This window comes from Notechis scutatus, chromosome 4 (genome assembly GCF_049901735.1).
Source record: "Notechis scutatus isolate UNSWTSFEM ecotype Mainland chromosome 4, rNotScu1.2, whole genome shotgun sequence".
Taxonomy (NCBI): domain Eukaryota; kingdom Metazoa; phylum Chordata; class Lepidosauria; order Squamata; family Elapidae; genus Notechis; species Notechis scutatus.
Window position 1 is genome coordinate 88,189,349 of NC_142012.1, and position 26,856 is coordinate 88,216,204.

General features: G+C 38.2%; 1 protein-coding gene across 2 annotated transcripts in view; it reads left to right on the plus strand.

Annotated features, from left to right (window-relative positions):
• Positions 1-22,514, plus strand: part of TET1 (tet methylcytosine dioxygenase 1) — a 79,638-nt gene extending 57,124 nt beyond the window's left edge. For both annotated transcript variants that reach the window (XM_026672814.2, XM_087964061.1), the window contains 6 exons: positions 5,355-5,563; positions 7,465-7,615; positions 12,551-12,640; positions 13,956-14,093; positions 16,574-16,895; positions 17,576-22,514. In XM_026672814.2, coding sequence (XP_026528599.2) covers positions 5,355-5,563; positions 7,465-7,615; positions 12,551-12,640; positions 13,956-14,093; positions 16,574-16,895; positions 17,576-18,687 — 2,022 coding nt within the window. In that variant the 3' untranslated portion in view covers positions 18,688-22,514. The remainder of the gene's footprint in view (positions 1-5,354; positions 5,564-7,464; positions 7,616-12,550; positions 12,641-13,955; positions 14,094-16,573; positions 16,896-17,575) is intronic.
• Positions 22,515-26,856: the final 4,342 nt, after the last annotated feature.

Below are 26,856 nucleotides of genomic sequence, written 5' to 3' on the forward strand. Positions count from 1 at the left end.
AAAAAAAAGCAGGCTAGATGTAATTTCCAGCAGCATTTCAGCATCTAAATATATCACTTCAGTTATATACCGTATTATTCGGACTATAAGACGCTCCAAAATATAAGATGCACCTAGTTTTTGGGGAGAAAAACAAGAAAAAAAGTTCTGCCTCTGCCTCCCAGCAATTTGCCTCCTTGCAGCAAACCTGTTTTCGGCCTCCGTGTGCCCTGTTTTCAGCCTCTGTGTCCTCTGTTTTCGGCCTCGACATGCCCCATTGGGCGCGTGGAGGCCGAAAACGGAGGGCGCAGTGGTGGCGATGGATGATGGCGATCCCTGCAGACTGGAACAGCTGATCGCAGGTATTCCAGGAGGCAGATCCAACTGACAATCAGTTGCTCATGCTAAATTTTGCTGTTTGCTGCAAGGAGGCAAATTGCTGGGAGACAGAGGCCCAAAGGATGAGGCCGTCGGGCGACCAGGGCTTCAGCAACATTCGCTATTTAAGACGCAGTGACATTTCCACCCACTTTTGTGGAGACGGGGAGAGTGTGTCTACTGAAAAATACGGTACTTCAGTTGGAACAAGTTTATTATAGTGTATGGTGTTTGGCTTGCATCATTGATTTATTTTTGATGCTTTGCAGAGCAGGCTTTCTTTACCAGTTTCATTTATGGTTCTTTCCACATTGCATTGCGTTGTAAATTTCTGCAATATTAGCTCAAATTGGCCTAGTATCTGGGCTGACAATTGTGGTCACTTAAAGTCCTCGTTTTGCTGTAATTTAAAGAAATTTAAAGAGAAATTCATTTTTCAATTCCTGAGCATAATTACTACTATAGTGTGAGGTCATTTCTGCATTTTTAAACATGCATACTAGTTAGTTTGGCTAATTTTGAAGGGACAATCTGCCTCAAGCAATCTTTATTCACAGAGAACTTGTTCCTTATTCCAGAGATCCTGCCAAGGGTTGAGACAGTTGCTTCACCAATCTAAGAGAAATATTTCAAGTAAGTAGAATCCAAGCAATTAAGTTGCTCTAGGAAATATGGTTGCCGGTGACACTAACTTTCAAAAAACATTTTGGAGATAAAATTACATTCTTTTGCATAATTGGAAACGATTATTTACATAGACTTTTATCTATATATTAACAAAGGAATTAGATATGTACATGATTATACAACATTATAAAAATGTTCTGGAATAATCTCTCTTCTTCAAATGCCATCATTGAATCAGCAGCATAGTACAAAGGTGTTTGAACTGGGGAAGATTTTTTTTTTTTAATACACTCCCTGCTCATTTCAAATGAAAGAAATTTAAGGTAGAGAAATGATGCAAATCCCATTATCCTCAAGATAAATTTGGGCCAAGGCTGATCCCAGAGAACAGGAGCAGGAATGTGGTAACTAAAGAAGGTCAAGTGACCGAGGTACAGCTAAATAGCCCATCGATCCTTCATTCGTGGACTGTGTCAGTTCAGACTCCAAATATACCTGTGGGATCCCATGATCCCTTAAAAACAAAGCAGGTCTGTTGTCCGTGAAACATTTTGTAGGCCAGCAATTATTTCAATAGGCCTTTTCTCATGAATTTCTGAAGCATACAAATAAGTAATTACTTTTTCCTCTTTGTCTCTACTCACCCTCAGGCAGATTGTAGTAAAGTCTATGCCAGGCACACATCTGAATCAGCCTGTGACTTTCATCCCTGATGCTATTCACAGTGGTAAAAGGGGTTGTGGGTTAACTATACAATACGTTGAATGAGTATGATTATGCAGTATCAATCTAGCTGAACAGAGAAGAGAGGTACAAATATATCGTAATACTGGAATATATAAATATATGGTAGAGGTTAGTTTAGTCTTTTATTTCTGTTTGTATATTAAAACATTTTTATAACAAGGACAGTAATTGAGTGTGTACTGATAGTATGTATTCAAACATCATGGTTATCTAAGCTTATGGTTAGGCATTAAATGTATTGCATTCATGCCTTCTAGCTCCTTGTGCAATACCGGGAGTAAAATGTCTAGGGAAAGTGAAGAAAAACAGAACAGGATTGCTTGTTGATTCCAAGGGGAGACTGTGTGAATTTCATGGGGCCTCTTGAGTACTATGACAGAAAAGCTGGAGTGAGAATGTTTTTTTTCTTAATTAACCTGACCCAGAGTTTGACTATCTGAACCCCTCTAGTCATTTTGGACTTTAATTTCCATCAGCTACAGTGGCAAGAGTATATGAGAATTACAGTTAGAAAAAAAAAATCCCCCAGTCTACCATAACCTAATCTGTATTTCTACTTTCAAATGATAATATTAAGTAATTAGCCTTCCTCCCCAAAGAGTGAGTTAGGAATAAACATCCTAATGCTGCCCTGCCTACACAATTATTTTAGACGAGAAGTTTGCCAAATACAATGATGATAAGGCAGCGATTGCTTTTTGTTCCAAAAAGAATATGTTGTATTCAGCTTTGGGATAGAAGTGTGCCGTTGAGTGCTGCACTCTTAGATCTAAGGCGTGATTACTGGTGCTCTATAGGGACCGACTGAGATATATATTATTTCATATGCCTTCTTTGTAAAGTTCTTTGCTCTGTATAATTGTTACCTGAAGTAGATACGAATAAGTCTTTTGAATCACATCAAAAGTTAACAGGTACTACATTACTGGGAAAACTGAATTGCATTGTTAGAAATACAAAGTTAGAGATGAGAGAGCAGCTCAGAATTGATTCCCCATTTGCATAATTTCTTTCTATATTAGGATATTAGGAAAACGGATGGTTCATTAAAAAGTTCATTCGCAATGTTGAGAAAAATGATAGCTTAACATTTTCTATCATTTATTAATACAAGTAGTTCTGACTGTTCAAAGTTACAATGGCACTGAAAAAAGTGACTTATGACCGTTTTTTAAGAGTTACAACCTTTGCATCATCCCCGTGATCATGTGATCAAATTTAGATGCTAGGCATCTGACTCATATTTATGACGGTCGCAGTGTCCAAGTGACTTTCTGGCCAGCAAAGTCAGTGGGGAAACCAGATTCACTTACCAGCCTGTCGCTAACTTATTCACTGCAGTATTTCACTTAGCAACTATGTTGAGAAAGGTCGTAAAATAGGGCAAACTTAACAAATGTCTCACTTAACATAAAATTTGAGTTTAGTTGTGGTCATAAGTTGAGGATACTTGTAATATTTATTCTAGACATTTATTTTAAAATGATAGTAATGCACAGGCATGGAAAATATAGTTAGACACTTCTGAAATAATAATATGGGGAAATATAGGTAGTCCTCGGCTTAAAGACCAGAGTTGAGTCTCAAATTTCTATGTCTAAGACAGTTGTTAATAGCAATAGCAACAGCACTTAGACTTATATACCACTTTACAGTGCTTTACAGCCCTCTCTAAGTGGTTTACAGAGTCAGCCTATTGCCCCTAACAATCTGAGTCCTCATTTTACCCACCTCGGAAGGATGGAAGGCTGAGTCAACCTTGAGCCTGATGAGGATCGATGTGCCAAATTGCAGTCAGCCGGCAGTCAGCAGAAGTAGCTTGCAGTACTGCACTCTAACCACTGCGCCATCGAGGCTTAAGTGAGTTTTGCCCCATTTTATGACCTTTCCTACCACGATTGTTAACTGAATCACTGTAGTTGTTGAAGTTAGTCATGCAGTTGTTAAGTGAATTTGGCTTCCCCATTAACTTTGCTTGTCAGAAAGTGGCAAAAGGTGATCAATCACATGACCCCAGGATACTGTAGCCATCATAAATATGAATTAGTTGCCAAGCGTGTGAATTTTCATCACGTGACAGTGGGGATGCTGCAATGTAAGTCCAGGACTTGTATGCATCATGTAATTTTAAATTTTGTTTATATTTCTCTTCAGTGATAGATTTGTTTCTGTTTTTTAAATGAAGCGTGGGTGAAATAATAAGATTGCAACCTGCCTTTTCTACAAAAAGGATGGCAAAAAAAATGGAAAATCCTGGTTCCTTTTAGATGTTAAGGGAAATGTAAGGCATTTTAAAAGGGAGGAAATTGTATTGGAAGGAGAGCTATTGAATCCAGGGATGCCTCTCTGCCCTCTTATTGAGAATTACCGTCCTCCCAAAGAGATACAAAATGAGAAAAGCTGTCCCAATTCTGCACATGCTTGCTAAACACTGTCAGTGTGAAAAATTGTCTGAAGAAATTGCCATCACTTTAGGCAAATCTCATTTTGATTCGTTGCACTTCTGATGATTCCAGCCATTTTGTGATCCAGCAGTACTGAATACCCTGTGACCTTTGTCTTAAATGTGATTTATCCTCCTAGGCCTGTCTGGTTTAATTGCAAATCTTTTGTTACTGACTAGGTTTAAAGGATAGCATTTTGCAAATGGTTGAATGGTAGAAAGATTTTATCAAAGACAAATGAAAAATGTATGTAGTTGAAGCGGCCTTTCTCCAGGTTCACATCTTTTTTTTAAAAAAGTCTCTTTCTAAGTTTTAACATTTATTCTCTAATAAGCGAGTAGATACAGCAGTATGCAAATGGGGTTGAATAAATACTTGAGGATAAAAAAATTAGTGGATACATTTACTAAACCAAAATTTTGTCTACAGAGAAAAAGAGGTTTGCTAAGTGTGTGTGTTACATTGCAGTTTTGTATTTTGTGTGTGTGTTTTGACCTTATTTTAGGAAAAACTAAATAGCAATAGCACTTAAGAGTTATATACAACTTCATAGTCCTTTACATCCCTCTCTATGCGGTTTACAGAGTCAGCCTATTGCCCCAACAATCTGGGTCCTCATTTTACCAACCTGGAAGGATGGAAGGCTGAGTCAACCTTGAGCCTGGTGGGATTTGAACTGCCAAATTGCAGGCAGCCGACAGTCAGCAGAAATAACCTGCAGTATTGCACTCTAACCACTGCGCCATTGAGGCTCTTATAAATTGGAATTTCAGAAATAAGAAAAATCAAGGGATTTCAAGCTATGTTGTCTTCTGATTAATTAACCCGTGGAAGGGTGGTGAAATCCATAAGAGGGGGAAAACTTGTGATAGACAATTACAGCAATAATATTATCTGCAAAATAAATCTACTAATTTATCTGGACTGTCCTTGGGATGGAGGAGGTGGGTGTCAAAAAACATAAAAGTGGCAAGTGTGACAAGGTGATCAAAGTCCTACCTTTTAATGTGCACTATGGGGCTTGGTGCTCACTTCATTCTCTCATCCTCTATTTTGAACTTGCACATCCTTGTATCATAGCTCTTTCTAGAGAGCCAATAACTGTAGGGAGATAATAGCTACCTTTCCATTTTAGGGATGTTCATGATTAACCTGCAAACCATTCCTTTATCTTTTCAGGTGATACGGAGAAGTAGTGATGAAGAAAAATTGCTGTGCTTAGTTCGTCAGCGTGCAGGACATCACTGCCAGACTGCTGTGATTGTGATACTTATTTTGGCTTGGGAAGGGATTCCTCATCTTCTTGCTGACACGTTGTACAAGGAACTGACCCACAGTCTCAGAAAATATGGCTGTCCAACTAGCCGTAGATGTGCATTAAATGAAGAGTAAGTACGCTTTAAAATATTTTTAAAATATGAGAGGATTTTAAAATATAAAGGATGTATGAGAGATAGGTAATCTTACTTGACTGACAGTCTTCTGCACTATGGTCATTAACACTTGAGAAAGATACTTAACAATATTTTTTTTTTTTAGTAGAGTGTAGATAGCATTCTGAGTATGATGTGTTAAAAGAGGACCAAAATCAACTTTTTTCATTTTTTATTCTGGCAGAAACAATTTATATGAAAATAGAATTTTTCTTCCATTTTTTAAAAATGTCTTCTGTTACCCACAGCTTTCTTACTTTGGTGTCTTCTAGACTTAATAGAATAAAGCACACTTTTTTCTATATTTTTTGTAGATAACAAAATACAAACTCAGTATAGTTGAAACTCTTTTATTGACAGCTACTGCAGTTAAACCTTACAAAGTCCTTTTCAGGCTTGTTTAATAGGATGCCTGAAATCAGGCTTGTATCTTATGCCTATCCTAACAAAACTTCAGTACTTTGTTCTTGGCACTCACATCTGATTCGGAAAACAAGCTTGAAGAAACCTAATTATCTGATGTGGATGTTATTCTGAATAACTCACATAAATGTATGTTATTTACTTAGTAACTCCTACTGACTGGAGCAAGCAAATTAAAGTATGTACTCATGCACTGACTTTAATCCTGGAAAGGTTGATGCAAAATTTTTCATTCCAGTCAGGAATTTTTTTGATGTTCCCTTAAAACGCCCCAATTTGACAATTCCAGGAATGGTCAGTCATTGGGTCTTCTACAACAGAAACAGACTTGCTTTGTCCTTGACATGTTTGAGTCTTCCATAATACTAGCAACTAAGTATGGAAGGCAATTTGAAGCTACTCCAGTGATTGGGCAGTCATTTTTTTACATGGTCTAAAATGAAAAAAATACACAGCCACAAAGAAGTGCACTATTTATTTCTAATAAAGACAGTTGACAGTATCTAGGCCTCTGCCTGAAGGTACTCCTTGACTTACAACAGTTAGTTTAGTGACCTTTCAAAGTTACACTGGCACTGAAAAAAGTGACTTATGACCATTTTTCACACTTACAAATCCCTCTGGTCACATGATCAAAATTCAAACACTTGGCAACTGATTCAAATGGATGACAGTTGCAGTGTTCCAGAGTCATGTGATCTTTTTTGCAACCTGACAAGCAAAATCAATGGGGAAGCCAGATTCACTTAACAACTGTGTTACTAACTTAACGACTGCTTTGATTCACTTAACAACTATGGCAAAAATATCATAAAATAAGGCAAAACTCCCTTAACAACTGTCTCACTTAGCAACAGAAATTTGAGGCTCAGTTGTGGCTGTAAATCAATTTGTGCAATGGTAGCTACATTCAAGCTTCAGAAAAATGTAGTAAAGTTGATTATAGACATTTTTGTTGTTGCTTGCACAACAAAAATTATAGATAGTAGTTGTTGCTTGCACCCATGATTGATTGGGAAGCTATTATTGTATTGCTGAGGAATCTGATGTGACAGCAACAAGGTATTTGGCAAAGCCCTGGAGCCTGACATGTTTAGTGACTGCCTACCCTGCAGTGGAAAGAAGAAGAAAAAATAAACACTTTTGAGCCTGCAGTATGAGATTCATCAGATCTGATTGATTCTTACACTGGTCATAATCAGAAGCAGCCAATGGTCACATCATCACGGCAGTGTCACGTGACGTATCGAGACTTTTCTTCCCTTCGCTAAACTGGGCCTGGGCATAGCCAGTGCGTGACGCATCCAGCCTGGGAGATTAACAGCCCTGGTCTACATGTGTTAGGTTGACAGAAGTTTTGGGGCATCAATTTGCTGAAGATGAGGATCTTGGCCAACTAGCTGATTACCTACCTTTTCGGTTAATTTTTCTAGTCGTACTTGTGCCTGTCAAGGTCTCGATCCAGAGACATGTGGGGCATCCTTTTCATTTGGCTGTTCTTGGAGCATGTATTACAATGGCTGTAAGTTTGCCAGAAGCAAAATCCCCAGAAAATTTAGACTTCTCACAGATGATCACGCCCAAGTAAGTACTCTTCCTTCCTTCTTCCATAATACAATTTTTAATGCTACGGTTTAAGCGCACAGGTATTATAAATGTTTAAAGCTGTTCAGAATTAGTGGAATCATATTAGATTACATCCTTTCTATATGGCTTAGATGAGCAAGCTAAGCATTACTATGAGCAAGTTCTATTCATATACAGTAAATCACTTGTACTGACTTGTATTACACAAAGATGAGCACATAAAATCTCACTTCCTGTCACCTCCAGAATGCCATGCTTTCATTCCTCTGATAACTCTTAGCCATCCACCATAATTTACCAATTTATATGCATTGAATTGAATACTTTATTTGGCCAAGTGTGACGCACAAGGAATTTGTCTCCAGTGCAGAAGCTCTCAATGTACATGCAAAGCAACAAATTAATGATAATCATAATAATAAAAACACCAGTAAGAATACCAATAAGAGGGGAAAGTATGAAGGATAATAAGTATAAATAATAATAATAATAATAATAATAATAAGGCTACAGCCATACTATTTGAGTAAATACATACTGACATTAGGCAGCAGTGTGAGAGTGATGGCCCAAGGGAAAAAACTGTCCCTGGGTCTAGTTGTTTTGGCTTGCAATGCCAGAGGAGAGAAGTTGACATGGTTTATGTCCAGGATGTGAGGAGTCTGCAGATACCTTCTCAGCCCTCCTCCTGACCCACGCAATATAAAGGGCTGTTGTGGAAGGCAGGCTGGTTGCAATTGTTCTTTCTGCAATCTTAACTATCCATTGGACAGTTATAGAAGAACATATGACAGACTTAATAATTCCTCTTTAAAACTGTATCAACATCTCCCGAACTTCCTTGAGTTGATGCAGGAAGAATATTCCTTGGTGTGCCTTTTAATGGTGGTTCTAATGTTAAGGGTTCGTTTCAAGTCCTAGGACAGGGGTGTCAAACTCGGGGCCTGGGGGCTTCCTCCGGCCTGCGGAGTGCTTGGATCTGGCCCATGGGGCTGCCCTGGAAATAGTGAAGGACCAGCCTGTGGTGCTTCTGCCAGCAAAAATGGAGCTCACAAGGTTTGCACATTTCCATCCCCCCCCCCCCCCCAAGTTCCATTTTTGCTGGCAGAGGGTTGCAGGAGGCCATCACAGGAGCCTGTTTTCGCTGGCAGAGCGCTCGGGACACCACAGGCACCCCCAACATGAATGATGACATGCTGGCCACACACACCCTGCCCACATACACCCCTGCCCCCCACCCAGGTCAAACACAGCCCTGATGTGGCCCTCTATGAAATCGAGTTTGACACCCGTGTCCTAGGAGATTATAGAACTCCAAAATTTGAAGGACTCCACTGTTGATAAGGTGCTCTTGAATATGGTAAGAGGTGGTAGAAGAGAAGGGCTCCTCCTAAAATCCATTCTCATCTCTATAGCCTTAAGCATATTCAGTTCCAGATTGTTTCAGCCGCACCACAGGGCCAGGTTTCACAAGTGTCCATTCTCATGTACACAGGTTTGCTAACTTCTAGCATACTACACACTCCTGAAGCAGACACTTGGTTGTACAATGATTTTGGATGCTCAAAAAGTTCATAGAGCAAACAAATGAAAGTGCTTCTTGTCATTGTTTTTACTAGAACCTTCTATTTTAGCTAAATATTAAATATTGATCATTTTACAGATGACATAAAGCTAGGAGGTATAGAATGCAAATGCAGAAGAAGATAGATTGAAAGTAAAGACAGATATGGATCATTTGAACCACTGGACGGAGTGAGATGAGGTTAAATGTAAAGAAGTATAAAATTATGCTCTTTAGGTAAGAATAGCTTGTAGTATAGAGATAAAACTAGAAAAATCTATTGTCTAGAAAGTAGTCCAGAAGAATTTTTGGACAGGTAACACACTTATATGGATTTGTGCTATTGTGATTTACTTATTCTAATCTGCTCAATAGTGCTCAAGAATGAGACACAAGAAGTGGTTGCCCCATTGCCTTTTCCCTCTTCAAAGAAGAATTTAAAGCTGCTCTTTCATTTCTGTTCTGGTTAATTATGACTTGCTGTGCTTTTCTAGCACAACAAGTAAGTTAACTTTGTCCGTGACTTGCTTGTAGCATGCCAGGTTCAAAGCATTTCGTAGGATTATGGTGAGATATTTTATGGAATGAATGAATCAAATCAGTCTATAAACTGCAGATTATGGGTGGTATGATTCAACAACCCACATTTATGGTTATTCACAGCACAGGATCTGGATGAGACAAACTGAGCGCTCAGGTTTTTGTTCGTTTGTTTTTTATAGTGAAAGTGTAACCATCTAATGCAGGGTTCTCTAACCTTGGCAACTTTAAGACCTGTGGACTTCCAACTCCCAGAATTCCTCAGCCAGTTTTGCTGAGGAAACCCCTGATCTAATGAAATGAATTCAAGGGTTACAGCCAACACTGATAGTAAGTTATATCAGCTTGAGAAATAGGACTCCTTTGAACATTGTGGATAGGTTAAGGAGTAAATCCATCTGTGTTATTGTTCTGCCATTTTTAAAAAATTACCTCATGATTTAAAAAAAATATGGTAGCCTTTGGTGTCTGAATGAGTGAGTTTTGGAGGAATGCTATTTATTACAGTATTAATGGACATTACTCTGTTTTTAAACAATGGAATATTTTGCAAACCTAAATATGTATAATGTAAAAGTCTTTTTGAGTCATTCACTTCCAGAGTTGAATTTATGGGTGCATTTCAAGAGTTCTTTTGGGAGTAGTAGAGGAATAATCCTTCTTTTAATGTGTGTTTTGAATTTCCCAATCAATCTTACAGCCCTGGTAAGGTTTCCTAATATTCTCTCATCTAAGTATTAGCCAGGTCCATTTCTACTTAGGCTAATGAGATTAGTCATGTTAGCTACCTGGGCACCTTTGTGTATTGTCTGAATCTCATACTTTCTAAGGCTACTATATTGATCTGCTAAACTGATATATTGGCTTTAACAAGTACAAAATGGGCCACCTACATGTTGATCTGCTGTTAACCAGAATCCTAACTTAGTAATACATTTAAAGCATTTATTGTAAGAATTTCCCAGCTGGGAGTTGAAGTCCACAAGTCTTAAAGTTGCCATGGTTGGACACCCCTGAATTATTGTTTGTTTTGTGTCTCTTTCCTTTTTGATTCTTTCTTGAAAAACCTTGATGTATGTTCTACTGAGTCCCCGTTGTTTGTTTTTTACTCAAAGGTTATCTTTGAAGAAACTCTTGTTTATCTTCAATCTTATGTCTCTTCTCTGAGGATAGTAAAATAATCATCTTAGGACAGAGTAGTTATAATTATTTTTAACACAATATGAAAATGAACAAAAGAGAGTAAGTTTAATAGCTGTATTGTCAGTTATGCAGTAAATTTTAAAATTTGATACAGGTAGTCCTTCATCTATGTCCATTCAGTGACCATTCAAAGTTATGATGGTGCTGAATGAATGATGGTTGTGACTGATCCTCAGAGCATTTCTGACCTGGTGCTGCACCCCATTATCACACACACATCGCTGAGGTAAACCTCCCCCACCTGCACAGCCTCCAGCAGTAGTTCTGTGCTGCCACTTGCATATCCTCCCTGACCTTTAACCCTTCTGCACCCTATCCAAGCCTAACAGCCACCCTTGCACGCCCTTAATTCGCAGCACAGCCCTGAACACCTTCCCTGACCCTTGCTACACTCCCATGCACCGTCCCTCACCTGTTCCTCTCACACAACACCCAAGCCATCACACACTCACCTTAACCTTCACCCTGCCTGGGATTGTGCAGGCTTGCAGGAGGTGAGTTAGAATGTCTCTGCACCTGCGTAAAGTGTGCGTTTGGCACGTGCACGCACGCAAAGCGCGTCCACCAAGCCACATCCACCGAACTGGTGGTAAAAATATTTGAATCCCACTACTGATCTACACACATTTCCCAAGCTTTACTGTATCTTCACACACACCCTCACATTCTCCATGAATTGGGTTACACTCCTGCATACATAAGCTGCCTAATGCTGGCCTAACCCTTGTGCATCATCCCTGGCCTTCATGTTCTTGCCCTGAGCCACACTGTGACTCTCGGGTATCCCCTTGAACTTCTTCCCCCACCTGTCCTTCACGCTTGCACAGCCTCCTCAAGCCACATTGCACCTCTAGCACAACCCCCCTCACAACCTCATACATTCTCCCCAACCCACTCTGCACCTTCCTACACCACATGTCACACACATACCTTCGCACCCTTACACATTCTCCTGATCCATGCCACAGCCTCAAGCACATTCCCAGATCCATGCTATGCCTCCATGCACACTTCCTGATCTGCATGCCTTTCACACACCCTCTCCTACCATCACACCATCTCCCCAAACGTCACCAGGCCTGCCCTGCACCCGCCTTCCCCCATCCATACTCTCTTCCCCCACCCAGCAGAAGTCACTCAAATGCCTGCTGGCCTGGGATTTGCGACTTCCTGCCAACTTCTTCACCAATTGTGCTTGTACGATCCCAGCAGGAAGGTGTCTCACTGAACACCTGTGGGATTCAGTTTACAATGGTAATTGGGACTTCAGGGATAACTGTTGCTAAGAGTTGTGGTCATGCTTTATGACCACATCACTTAGCAATGGAAAATCCAGTCCTAATTTTTGTCATAAGCTAAGGACTACCTGTATTCAGTATATTGAAGGAAGAAAACTCTCTATTTCATTGCCAGTCTGATAAGCTTTCTAACATTGTTAATAGCTGTTGGGCTAAGAAATGGTGTCCTTGCAAAGGGGAAAGAAATATTTCCCCCTTTGTCTGACCAACTTTTAAATACGTGGATAGTTTTACTATTACAGTAGGAAACTGAAATATAAGCTGCAATTAACATTGCTTTATTCATAAACAATACAGTTATGGGGTAATTCCTTTCTCTATTTCCAGGAAGAAAATCTGGAAAACAATTTGCAGACTTTAGCTACTGATGTGGCTCCATTATATCAAAAACTTGCCCCTGATGCTTTCTACAACCAGGTAGGATGATGAATATTTCATGATGTCTCATCATATCCTTTTCATGTGATAGAGCAGTGACATGTCCCCAAGAGGCATTTACTTACTAGCAGGGTCCACAGATCGCAGTATTGTTTCTTGGATTTTAAGCTAGTACGATGTGTGAATTCTCCTTTTATGGTTGATAAACAATGATTTACAGCTTTGTGCAGGAATGGACAGGTTGCTTTTTGCTGCTTTTATAAGCCCTCTCATATTTCTATCTTTCCATGTTTGTTGAAAACCAACAGCACCCATTGAGGTGGAAAACAGATAATCCCAAAACGAAATGTCCGAAGTAATCATAGTTAAAGCACAAAAAGCAGCCCCAAACCTCCCTTGCAAGGCCAGCCTTGCCCACATGCTTGTAATGCCCCCTCCTTTTGTGGCCCTCTGCAAATGTTGTATCATCTTCAGCTTCAAGCTTAGTGTAGTATTATGTATAAATTCATCGGTTTTGATATATGCAACAAAACACAGTCAAATTGAATTATAGCTAGTCCTCACTTACCAACCATTTGTTTGAAATTATAATGGTGTTGCAAAAGATACCCCATCTATGAAGTTTAAGCCATTCCAGCACCTTGCAGTCATGTGATCATGATCTGGCCACCTCACAAGCAGCTCATGCTTACAGTGGTTGCAATAGCCTGCAGTTACAGTATGTAATCATCCTTTTCTGCCTTCACTGTTGGCTTCCCACAAGCAGAGTCAATGGGGGAGCCAGCAGGAAAATCACTCACAGCAGCCCCTACTTGGCAGCAGTCACACCTAGCCACACCATGCAGCACTGCATCTTACCTGTCTGCTGCTTGCAAGCCACCTGAGACTTACTTAAGCATCCACAATCCTTGTTCAGTGACCGCAATGGGGAGTGCCAGGACTCTGGTCCTAATTATATCATTAAGTGAGGATTATCTGCATGGTTTCATGTATGTAAACCCACTTGTTTCCTGGTGGAAGCAGGTATTAGATATGAGAAAGAGAACAGGTTGAGGATCCTTTCTGATTTTTTAAAAACTAGATTAAATATGATCATAATCACATTTCACACTTTTTAAGCTGGAGGGCAGCAGATGCTCCCTGGATTTGGCTATTGTACCGTCCCTGCTATATGTAGCAATTAAAAATGCATAAATAAAATAACAACCATCAGGAAAAAAAACATGTTTTCTAAGCAACAATTCATGGTACAATTGTAAGTCTGTGTTTTCTCCAATTTTTGATTGTAAATAAAATGTTGACAACAAACTAAACTCTATTCTTGAAATAAGACCTGATTGCCTTGTTTTCTAAGGTGGAGAATGAGCATCTGGGGCCTGACTGTCGTCTTGGGAGCAAGAAAGGCCGGCCTTTCTCTGGTGTGACAGCTTGCATTGATTTCTGTGCCCACGCACACAAGGATACTCACAACATGCACAACGGAAGTACTGTGGTAAGTAAAATTTGGGGTGCTGTTTCCTTTTCCCAATGTAGCTGTGTCATAGTTGCATACCCCTTTTTACTTGATTTCCTTTCTTTTTCAGTTTGGGTCTCCAAACGACATCTTTAAGACTTGTGGAATTCCTCAGCCAATATGGTTTGGTGACCCATGCCACAAATGATATAAAGTGCAATGAGCGTATGATAAATTACAATTTTCTTGGTTACTGAGGTTAAACATTGCTTGAGTTTTAATTTTTGCAGTCTCGTACAAAATTCACTTCTAAATCTTTAGTTGCAATGCCATAAATTGTGGAAAATAATTCATCAGGGCAGAGATTCAGTCCCCTGAGCTTCAAGCCCAAAAAGTGCATGGCAGAAATATCATTTAAACAAGGGGAATGGGTGAGCAGCACCTGGATCAGAATTCAGTGGGAGTAAAAAAGGATTGTCACTTTCATGTTGACAGAAGGCAACCAACTATTTTATGGCTTCTTCCTAGCAGGCAATAAATCTTCTTACCTAACACTGTATGAGTTCTTAGGTCCTTAGGTTGGATAGAGCTTAGTCAAGCTGTGCTAAGTCAAGTATCCAGGAAATTCCTCAAGGTCTTAGCAGTGAGCCTTGAAATTCAGCTCCCAGCCCTGAGTTGCAGGAATGTTGCCTACCTTCTCCAACTGGATAGTTAACATTTGCTGATCAATCTATTTCTTAGGGGTCTCTCCTGACATTATGGTGAAAACCTGAAATGCAGGCCACAGTCATAGAAGCCGGAGTCAAAACAGCCTTTCTTGAGGACTGTGGTAGGAACCTCTAGCCCTCTTTTATAAATGAGTGCATTAAAAAGAAATCTCTTCAAATGTTTGAATCTCTTGTCCTTCCCTGAGCTTTTGTGCAGCCTGGGCTGAGCTGCTCTTCGTGAGATAAGCTATTTAGCAGTGCTGATCCGGTTGTCCTTGCAGGCTTGTGATTTGAAGAATGGAAGAGTGTTGGGGAGGAAGAAATGACACATCCAGCCTTTTGTCTACCATTATAGTAAATGACAGTTTTTGGCCTGAGTTCAAGTCCCAGATGTCTTGCCTACTTGCCCACCCCTCCCCTAAGCCCCCTTTGCATTTTCCCTTTAGAATCACTTCCTCTTTAAGGATTATGCTACTCTAGGCAGCACCAATGCCTTCTTAATTGCTATTGTTGGGGAAGAACTCGGGGCTTGTCAGCCCAGGAGGACCTTGTGATGCACCAAATTCTTGTATGTATATTCCATACAGAGACTCCAGGTTTGGTCAATTTGGTTTCCATTGGGCCACCAAACCAGCTTGATGCATTATTCTTTAGTTTTAAGAAGGGAAACTGTAATCCTTTGCCTTTTCAGAATTGCCATCACAATTACTTGCTTTTGAGTTCGGCGGCATAAGGGAGCCCCAGTCAAGGCAAGGCATGTTGGACAAGTTAACTCTCACCATTTTTCTCACAAATGTGTGTCTTAGTCACACCATTCAGCAGGAAATCTTACATTAAATGGCCATCATTATCTCAGCTTCTGTAGGTGAGGCATTTTTCTTTTACAGTATAGGTTGGTTCAAGACAATGCAAAGTTCCCCAGCTCTTCAAATGTATTAGATAGTGTATCAGGACTGGCACCCAGCACAGGATTTGGGGAATTGTAGTCCAGCATTTGAAGAGTGCCAGGTAAAGATGATTGGATTTTGGTGATCCTGTTGAGGCATATTCCTTCTTATGATCAAGCCAATCCCCCTTGTTTTCTAAAACAACAGAACTCTGTTTCTCATTTCTTCAGTTTAGGTTGAAGAAATGTTCTGCTAAAATTAGCAAATACATTTTTCATGAGATCTATATTGGATTGTATTAATGTCATGCTACATAAACTATAACCTATTGTTCATGTATAAGAAACAAATTATATATAAATAGTTCTCAGCTTACAACCACAATTGAGCCCAAAATTTCTGTTCCTAAGCAAAACAATTTTTGTTTTGCCCCATTTTACGACTTTTCTTGCCATGCTTGTTAAGTGAATCACTGCAATTGTTAAGTTAGTAACGTGGTTGCTAAGTGAACTTGGCTTCCCCGTTGACTTTGCTTCTCAGAAGATTGCAAAAGGTGCAATCTTACGTGACCCCAGGAGACTGCAATCATCCATAAATCCACGCCAGTTGCCAAGCGTCCGAATTTTGATCACTTGACCAATGGGGGGATGCTGCAGCAGTTGTAAGTTTGAAAAATGGTCGCAAGTCACTTTTTTCAATGCTGCTGCAACTTTGGTCACTAAACGAATGACTGTAAGACGAGGACCTTCTCTGTGTTAGTTTAGTTGTGTTTAATGTGTTGGATACATAAAACCATGATAAGAAAGGTGAACTAGATTATCTTTGCAACCTTTTATCCTAAACATTCACTTATAGTTTTCACTGAAGTTGATTAAGTGTGCCTGTGTATTTCTATGTAAATATTTTTTTTCCCCTTTCTGGCTAGGTTTGTACTTTAACAAAAGAAGACAACCGTACAGTAGGTGTGATACCAAATGATGAGCAGCTTCATGTGTTGCCTCTTTACAAAATATCACAAACAGATGAATTTGGCACAGAAGAGGGGCTGGAAGCCAAGATTAAAACGGGGGCCATCCAGGTGCTAACTGCTTTCCCCCGAGAAGTGAGGATGTTAACTGAGCCACGTAGGGCAACCAAGAAAAAACCAGACGCAAAAAAGCAAAGTTTAGCTGAAAAAAAGCATTCTGCGCCTGTAAGGGGAAAAAATGGACTGCCAGAAAATACTAAGAGAGCACCACAAAGTTCAGGTAGGTACAACAGGCTTCAAATAATATCTGATAGTGATAGATATGGGCATGTTATAGAAGTTCACATTTGTGTGTCTAAAATGCAAAGTATCAAGATGGAACAAAGTAAAATATAGAGAGCAAAAGCAGTACTATATACACAGGTAGTCCTGGATGTACGACCACAATTGACCCCAAAATTTCTGTTCCTTAACAAGGTAGTTGTTAAGTCAGTTTTGCCCCATTTTATGATCTTTTTTGCCACATTTGTGGAGCAGTTGTTAAGTGAATCATGTCATTAAAGAGTGTAAGAGTGCTATTATAATTTGGAACAGTAACCAACTGAACTGTTATAAGTCAAGTATTAACTGTACCTAGTTGAGCATTATCTGTATTTTACCTAGTATAAAAGTATGTTTGGTTTAAATATGTGATGCCAAAGCCCTACAGCTGATAACCCCTGTACAGTGTGCAAGCTCTTGTTATTGAAGTTTTGAGCACCTTCATTTTCACAAAAAGAATTTGTAATTTGGGTAAAAATATATTTGAAAATGTCATGGCAAATGTGTCGCAAAACTGCAACATGTCTGCATTGAGGAGGAATTAAAGTGGATGGGTGAAACGTATGTATTTATCAAACATCTGTGGGGGGGAAAACAGAACTTTATATTTGAAACCAGCTTATTTTTTTCTCTCTTTAGGGGGCAAAATGAATATAGTGCAACCTGAGACAAAAATGGAGACAGCTGAATACTTTTCTAGCATAAAACCTAATTTAGGCATTACTACCGATTGCTCTCTGTTGAAGCAACGTGCTCCATCCTCTCCTTTAAAACTGGATAGTTTATCCTCTAGCTCTCAATTAAGTTGTGGTCTAATGCCAGTAACTAATAGCCAAGAAGATGTTTCTACTCCCTACGGGTATTTACAATGCAGTAGTAATAAACCTCATGTGACATCCAAAGGTGGTAATAACGTTGACATGTCCTCTCATGATTATACTGGAATTGTGATGGATGAGAAGAGAAATGGTGTGCCCCTGCTTCTTCAAGACCTGACTACGTCCAGGCCCACAGTCAACAGAGATAATCTGCCCTTGACCACTGAACACAAACTAGCTAACAAGCAAAATTGTGAAGTTAACTTAAAGTCCTCTTCTGCCTCCCAGGTAGCTAGCTCTTGTGAGTCAGTGTTGCAACTGGACAACATTGAAGAAGATATCTCTAGTAATGGTTCTTCCCAAGAGCACCCAATGCAAAAGAGTGGATTACAGCAAAGCCCAGGTTGTGTAGAAAACGGCTCCAATGGCCAGCTCTTAAAACACGCAGATTCTGAAGAAAAAGCAGAAGAAATGTGGTCTGATAGCGAGCATAACTTTTTGGATAATGACATTGGTGGGGTAGCTGTAGCGCCATCCCATGGTTCCATCTTGATTGAATGTGCACGGCGCGAACTGCATGCCACCACACCTCTTAAAAAGCCCAACAGGAATCATCCCACGCGGATCTCTTTAGTCTTTTACCAACACAAAAACTTAAATGAGCCAAAACATGGGATAGCCCTGTGGGAGGCCAAAATGGCAGAGAGAGCAAAAGAGAAAGAAGCTAGAAAATCAGGAACTGAAACCACCGGTCTGCCAGCCACTGACAAGAATGCAAATCAGACCAATGCAACCCAAGAGATTTTCTACAAAGAAAATGAATTCAACCAAATTCCATCTCGCAGAGCATTAACAGTAACTCATGATAATATTCTAACGGTGTCTACTTATGCCCTCACGCGAGTTGCAGGGCCCTACAACCATTGGGCATAAGCTCTTATAGCAACAACACAACTATTGCCTTGGAGCAGTGTTACACAATCCTAAAAGGTGCTGTTAAAGAACAAAGTCTCATATGGTTTACTCTTTGTTCATCTCAACCATTTTGAAGGCTGAGGTAAAAATTATTTTGTTTTTAAACTGTGACTTTATATATTTTAACATCTGGTGATTCTCAAGTGTGTGTATATAAATGTGCATTCACATGCATGCGCACGTGTGCACACAACATTTAAGAAAAATTGGCTAGGTTATTAACTGATTGAATTACTTGGTTTATTACCTTTTTGGAATTTATACTTTGGTGCTTTGAATCGTCTATTTATTATAAATGGGCTTTTCATAAAGATTTTAACTGATTTCATCTTTTATTATGTAAAATCAAGTTAGACAGTATTAGCTATACACAGATCTTGGTGCTTAATCATATTGAACAGTTAAAAATAAGCTGATTTTATTTCTTCATGGTGCCATTGCTCTTACAGCTTCCAATCACTTGCTGTGAATCCCAGCTTACGGAGAAAGAACCAATGATGATTTATTTGTATATAGATTTTTCTCATGTATGTATAGTTTGTGTGTGCATGTGTGTATGATCCACATGCATTCACATGCAAATAAATATCACTAGTAATGATTGGAGGTTATTAATGTAAATACATATAAATATATATATTTAAAAGCACTTTCTATTTTTAAAGTTAACTTGAAATAGTATAAGGATCACATTTGTCTAAGGTTTGTGCATTCTCTACCAAGGAATTTATTTTTTCGTACTATATAAAGTTCCATATTGCTACATCAATTCATAGATGTTGAAAATACTTGGGTTTTAGGTTCTTCCTTTTTCTTTTTTCCATTGCTTTTGTTACTAAATAAAAAAGGTGATAAAGTCCAGAAATTCATTATTTGCAAATATAAATTAAGTCACTTATCTATACTTGTATTTCTAGGGTCTTTTTTAAAGAATTTATAATTTGAGCAATAAGGGCAAATGTTATCTCATAGGGGGCATTCCAAGTTTTATGGGACAATACAATCGAGCATCATCCGGGGTGTAGTTCCATACATCTTGAAGTCACCCTATTAGGATTTTTTTTTTTCTGGGGCCTCAATGCGTAAATTGCAATGCCTTGTTAACATGTTGGATTTTAAGAGATCTGCCCTATCAGCAGTGTAGGAATACATCTGAATTTATTATGCATCCAAAATGTTCTTCAGTGGTGAACTGGCCATCAGCCTGATCTAGGCAGGTTTACTTGAAGCCCAATCCCATTGTGTTCAGTGGGCTTTCTGCCAGCGAACATCTGATTATTGTATGCAGTTTTTTTCCTCTCCTTCACCTCTGAAAGACACACTGAGATATCAAAGTGATTAATTCTACAATGTGCATAGTTCCACATCTCACTTGGTCTCTCCAGCCAGGAAATAAGGTCTGTAATGGGGCAGCGGTCTATGTTGGAGACCCATCCAGAGTACAGTATCTGACCTCTTGTTGTAACAACATGCCATTTCCACTTTGCATCATACTCTTTTCTGAATGGTAACTAACCCATGCAGCACTACAGGGTCAGAGTTTGCAAATGTTTCCGACCTGGGAACACTGTTCATTGTTCCAGCTTACACTTTCATGTGCCCAGAGTTTGTTAGTTGAAAGTGCAATGGCTGGATTGATCAACTCAAGTTTTTGTTTCAGTCAACAACCAGGGAAAGCAACTGCAAAGATATAATCAGTCTAAATAAGGATTTGGCTGAAGAGATTGAATTGTGCAAGGCAAAGTTCCATTTTGTAGATGGAACTTAACTAGATTGAAGTTCCCAGTTCAATACTAGAGGCAGAATGATGTCTTCCAGCAGACCTGAAAGCTGCCAACTAGCTTAACCAATATAACATAGGCTCTATGTAGGTTACCTACGGCTGGGGTTTCCTAACATCTTGCTGCCACTTCTCGTTTCTTAGCATCTGTTATTTGGAGTGGCCACATCTTTTGTTTAACAGAAGTAGCATTAAATGAGCCAATACTCACAGAGCTTTAATATTAAATACTGAAAAACTCAAATGGACACGGCAGCATCTGTGTGATAAAAACTGCTTTTGTCAGTTCTGATGAGAAGCAGGACTATTAAAATATAGCTCAGGACTTCGGGCAGCTAGAACCAGGAGAATTTGGTATATTTGGAATAAAGAAAAGGGAAGAAGAAATTTAAGTAACAAGATCATAATTTAGACAACTGGATGCCAGGGATTTTATCAGTCTTAATGATTTCCATGGTCTAAATCAGGGGTCTCCAACCGTGGCAACTTTAAGATTTATGGACGTCAACTCCCAGAGTTCCTCAGCCAGCAAAGCTGGTCTAAATTACATAATGTTATTGAAGCTAAACCAGTGAGTTTGACCAGTCCCAATTTGAGTAGAGCTGTGTGTGTATGGGAACATTTGATTCCAAATAATAAATTAATTAAATCACCTTGCATCCATTTGTCCCAATGGCATCATCTTAATTTTAAAAATTATGGGACTATCTCAGGCTTTTCTTTTTTTATGGTGTAATTTGAACTAGCCAGTTGCTATTATATTGTGAGCTTTTGGGAGTAAACATACCCTGTAGTTTATATACAAAAATGAAGCTATTTACTAATAATCCAATTTAATCAGGGCAGTCATGAGGCTAACTCTTGATTTTACATCTCTCTCTTTTCTTCTCCGTCTCCATGATGTGCCACCAGGATAACCAGAAATAAAAGATTTGTGATAACATACTTGATAATATCTTATAGTGGTGCTATAACAAATAAATTTCTAGATCTGCTTTTTTAACAAAATCTAGACATGGTGCTTTTACTATTAAATGTCTACCCTTCTGTATTTAATTTGAAAATATAATTCAGAAACGAAGAAATAATTGATTTATATAGCTTGTCCCAGCTTTCTCCAAATAATTTGTTGAATGGTGGTTTATTGGAGTGGAAGTAAAAACATATTAAAGACACTAGCTTGGGGAAAACTGGTTCTTTGTCACCTATGATTCTGAAGTTCAGAATGTGGAATTTATTCCAGTTATTCACATAGTCCATTTGCGTAATATTAGACATTCACACTGGTCTAAGCTTCAAGGCAACCATCATCCACAGCACTCCCATGGTAGACCACCTGCATTTCATCCATCCAAATGGGCAATTACCCATATTTTCATCTAGTAGTACAAATACATTTTAGGCACAGTGAAGACAAAAACAGCCTGTTCGAATGCTGCTTGATGTCTTTCCCTTCTCCGTCTCTAATAGGTGATTGAGGCCATTATTGGTGATGCTGATCATGTTAAATGATACGTATGTATGTCAGACAAGGCTGGTTGCTAGATACCTTTTTGTTTGCAAGTCACATTTCCACTTTTGACAGCTGAATACACACAGACACACAGAGACAAAATTCAGCTTGCAGAAGCTGTAGATATTAGAGAAATTTTCCTAAGTTACTGAGTATTAAAATTTAGAGATATTTTACTAAAACCAGGAGTGTGCAATCCAGCCAATTTCATTGATTGTGGTGAGGGCTGAGAAAGGTTGATGATCTATAATTTTACAAAGAGGTACCCTACAAATATTGTCAAACATGGCTTTCAAACTTAACTTTAGATCAGATCTTCATATTTAGTCACGATACCATTAGCAATCTTTATGCAACAGCTTACTGAGCAACCTGAGTCATAACATTTGAGAATAGTATGTAAAGAGAAAAACCCAATCTTTCTATTTTTAAAACAAACTTTGTAAAAAAAAAAAAAACCAAACCCATATGCTGCATTTTTCTTAGTTAAAAGATTATGATTAGTTCAGATAGAGAATATGTAACAATTGTAAATAATAAAAGTAAATCTATCATTTTCTACCAGCAGTTTTCTGCTTCTTGGATATACATTAATTGGTATGGTAATTTTGTGTGCCTTAGATTTGCATTTTAAGAACTGTATATTTTTTGTGAACCTAAAATTTATTAAACATAGCTGTCATTACAATAAGTAGGGTGAAATCATCCAGCAGCTCATCTGTACAGTTTTTTCTAATTTAATCATTCATTCTTGTAATTCTGAATTGGGGGGAGTCCTGGGATAATCCTTCACTGTATGTGGAAAACATCTACACTTCATCCTAGTTTGACAATCTGCTTATGCTTATAATAAGTCCCATTGAACATAATGGGTTGATTTCTGAATGAATGTATGTAGGATGGTATTGTTACCACTTGACATTTATAGGGCATACACTACTAATAAACTGTTTAGGATTAAATTCCTTTTGATTCCTTTTATATAGATACCACAGCAGAAAATTCAGGTGGTGGCAATAGTAGAAAAATAAAGTTGACTCAAATTATGAAGATTTGGCATTTTCCCTAATAGAAGATCTCTAATTACTGGAGTAGTTTAGTGTTTTCCCCTGTATACCTATAGAAAATTTACTGCTATATTTGCTAGCAGATACCAGCTCTTAAACAACAGTGCTCAATAGGGAAATCACATATGTCCACCTGACAGTAAGGAATATAATCTATTACTTGGAAGTCCACTGATGAGGTTCCATAGGGCATATTTGCATAGAATGCATTAAAATGGAAATGTATGATTGTTTTTAACAGCTAATAAATGTTTCATTAGATACATCAGATTACCCAAACATTGAAAACATACTGCTGAAATTAAGAAATATTGTTAAAGTTTTGTCTGGGTTCAGCCATATATTTTAATTATCATAAATTTGTAAAAACAATACAGCTTACAAAATGATAGCTGCATCTAAAAGGTAATGTTTCTCATTGTACTATCTCACTTAATTGCTGTTTTACAAGCCAACATCCATCAAGCATGCATGCAGAGTGAGAATATACTGTAAATACAGCTGTAAGTTATTTATTGTAGCATTTCAAATATTTATCATAGACGCTGATGTGCTTTGTGAATTAGCTTGTAGCAGCAAAGATTTATGATAACTTTACCTATGTCGTAAGAGCAATTCCTTGGGCAGTTACAGTAGCCTGAAGATCTGTATGGTCTAAGGTTCAATCTGGCTGTCTGGAGTTGCCAGGAAATAAAATGCATAGTTTTCAAGATTTTATTGAAACAACACTCTATTGATGAAATTGTCTGTAAAGAATATACTTGAGGCATCTAATGATTTTGGTCCTGTGTTGAATGCAGGAGTGTTACTTGAATTTGACAAAAAACATTGCAAACATTCAGTGTATGGCCCCTTTAAATGAGAAATATCAAAGCAGTTAATTGTCAGAACATACTAGCATGTCATTAAAAATGCTCTATTAAAAAAAAGATTTAAAAAACCCAGGAGTTACAGCAACATCTCTAAAGCAGGTATTTTCAAACTTTGCAGTGCCATGTACTCAGAATCTGCATTAAATAATACAAATTAACAAATGGAAACCCTTGAAAAATGTAGTGATTGTGACTAACAGAAAAATATTTCCCACATAAAAAAAACTCCCTTTGAAGAGAATGAAATTCTTGGTACTAAGATGTTGCATATGTGCTCCAAGTTGCTTTAATGAAGAGGTAAGGAAAAATAGCTTGAGATCCTTGGGTAAGCATGATGACAATAGGAATGCTTTAAAGAAAGCATTTCCCTTTTAAATTTCCTATATACTATATAGATGGTTAAAGCAATTTGAAAAGCTTCCCTAGTTAAGCCATTAACTGCAATCTTAAACTCACTAGCCACATTTCCGTGTAGAACTTGTTGACTCAATGTAATATTATACATAGAAGCATCAGTTACATGTATCAAGATCTACTAAATAGGAAACCATAGAAGGTAGAATTTTCCTTAGGAGCTTAAATATTCTTTGCAGTCAGATAGAACTTTGTGTTAGATGACTTGGTTGTTTCAAATATTGGGATGAACATAGGCATAGTGTCTGTTGTATCCTTTACAGACTGGCACTAGGGTATTTTTAACCTTGGTTTGGTACACTCAGATGAATGTGACAGCTGATATTGTTAAGTCTCTCCATAGAAATAGTGTTTTGTTACTGTTTTTTTAGCTATTTCCACCTGCCCTACTGCATCTTTTCCATTCTGCTTAGAAGTATCCTTGCAACAGGCAGAATGTTTTCTGGGTAGTGTTTCCAGAAATCATCAGATATAGGCATGCTGTTATATCTCCTATGTATTAAACGCCTGTTCTTTAACTTTGTTTTGGCACATTATTTCTAAAAAAAACAAACTTAAAGCATTACAAATTTACAGATTATTATCTAAATTCAGCCACGGATAAGAGTTTCAGCAGTCTCTACAATTACTGCGTATTACCACCTTTTCAAATTTATTTTGATCTTCATGATTTCAGTCTAATCAAAGTGAATACACTAGTTAAAAACTAAGAGGATCAATGGAGTTTCAGTTAATCCTGGCATTGACTGCATTGAGAGGAAAATATAATTTGGATCCAGCTCTGGATCCAGGTCTACAGTAATACGTTATTTGTTTTGAGCAGCTTCCATTGTTTGAAGACCCCAGGTTTTCTCTCTTTGTTAGCGATATAGTACCGGTTTTTGGCCCTTCAAATGTTAGATTTCAGTTTTCATCATTAAGACAAAGGAGGATAGAAAAGCTGCTTCTACCCCATCAATACATTGTTCAAGTTATATGTTCACCATTATATTATTAACTGCATTCAGATGTAATCATTTCCTTTGAGCCTTGTCATTCAGTTATGCAATGTGTTTCTTATGGCCCTGATTAAATAGCACAGTGACATTAATTGAATCCACATTCACAACTGTAGTCACTAATCCACTGTCATGTGTACATTTACTCTCAGAATGGGACTTTGCACTTCACTATTTCCCTGAATTTATTTTAGGTTGTCCTCTAACCCCCCTGAGCAGATTTGAGGCTTAGGAAAGGTCAGAGTGAAGGGGAACAAATTGTTCTCTTCACTCACTGACCCAAAGCTTTGCTGATATTTGAACAGATTAAGTGGTTAAGACGGATGAAATGTTGACTCTTTTGAGTGTACAAAATCCTTGCTTGTTTTGAAAGGAGAGCATTTGGTGCTTGGAAAGTATTCTTTCACCCTCTTTCTTCAAATTAAAGGCTATGCACCTAGATTCTGTCATTTTTCTTATATGCCTTAACTGTATGAACAGCAAAATACTTGTCTTACTAATGTTTTACATCCAAAGTTGAAGAAGAATCTATTCATATTAAAACTGGGTGAATGTGTACCAGAGAAGATAAAATTTCATATACTTGTTATGGTAGTCTGCAAATAAGAGCATAGTAGAATAGCCAAGCTCCATTGCTTTCAACTGCATAGGGGTATGCACTGAAAGGATAATAAGAGTGGATCAAACCAGGGTGGAAATTTGAAATTGAAAAGCTAACAGAAAGGCCATTCCATATTACAGGAAGAAAGATGGGGTGTTAAAAAGTTAATATATCTGCTTTTTCTCAGTACCACTGGGGCAGCTATATTCCTTTATCCAGAAATATTTCTCAGCAAAATCCAGAATGACAAGAAACTAAATATGTGTGTGTGTGTGTGTAGGTTTCCCTTCATGAAGTTGGCAGTTGATGAACATTTTAAACAGCAAAGAAGATTCCCCCCCCCACATCCCATAAATTGAATGAACGTAAATTATTAACTAACAAAAGTACTCTCCATGCCAAAACAAATAAGATTTTTATTCTTTTGTTGGACATAACTTCATAGGGGTTTCTTCCAAATTACCTGTACAGCTAGAGATAATTGAAATTGTAAACCTATTGTGCATAGATAGACCTCCATTGTGCTACTGACATATTTGTAAATCATCAACTATCAAGAACAGTATAGCTGCAGATCAATTTAGGGCAGTATGATCATAATCCCATGTTACTGTAACACAAAAACAATTTTCATACACAGTAATTTACTACAATTCATGTAAGCCTAAGAATGTAGAATTTTCATTTATAAGCATCGGTTATCTTTATCAAATTTCCAGGTCACTATAACAGATACCTATAACATTTCCATCTTAATATCCAGTTTGAAGGTTTCTAGTACGATTGCAATGCTGAAATAATATAAGAAGTCAGATGTGCAATCCATAAGGGATTACTTTCCTTAATAGTTTTTGTTCCCATCTCTTATCAGATAGATTTCTC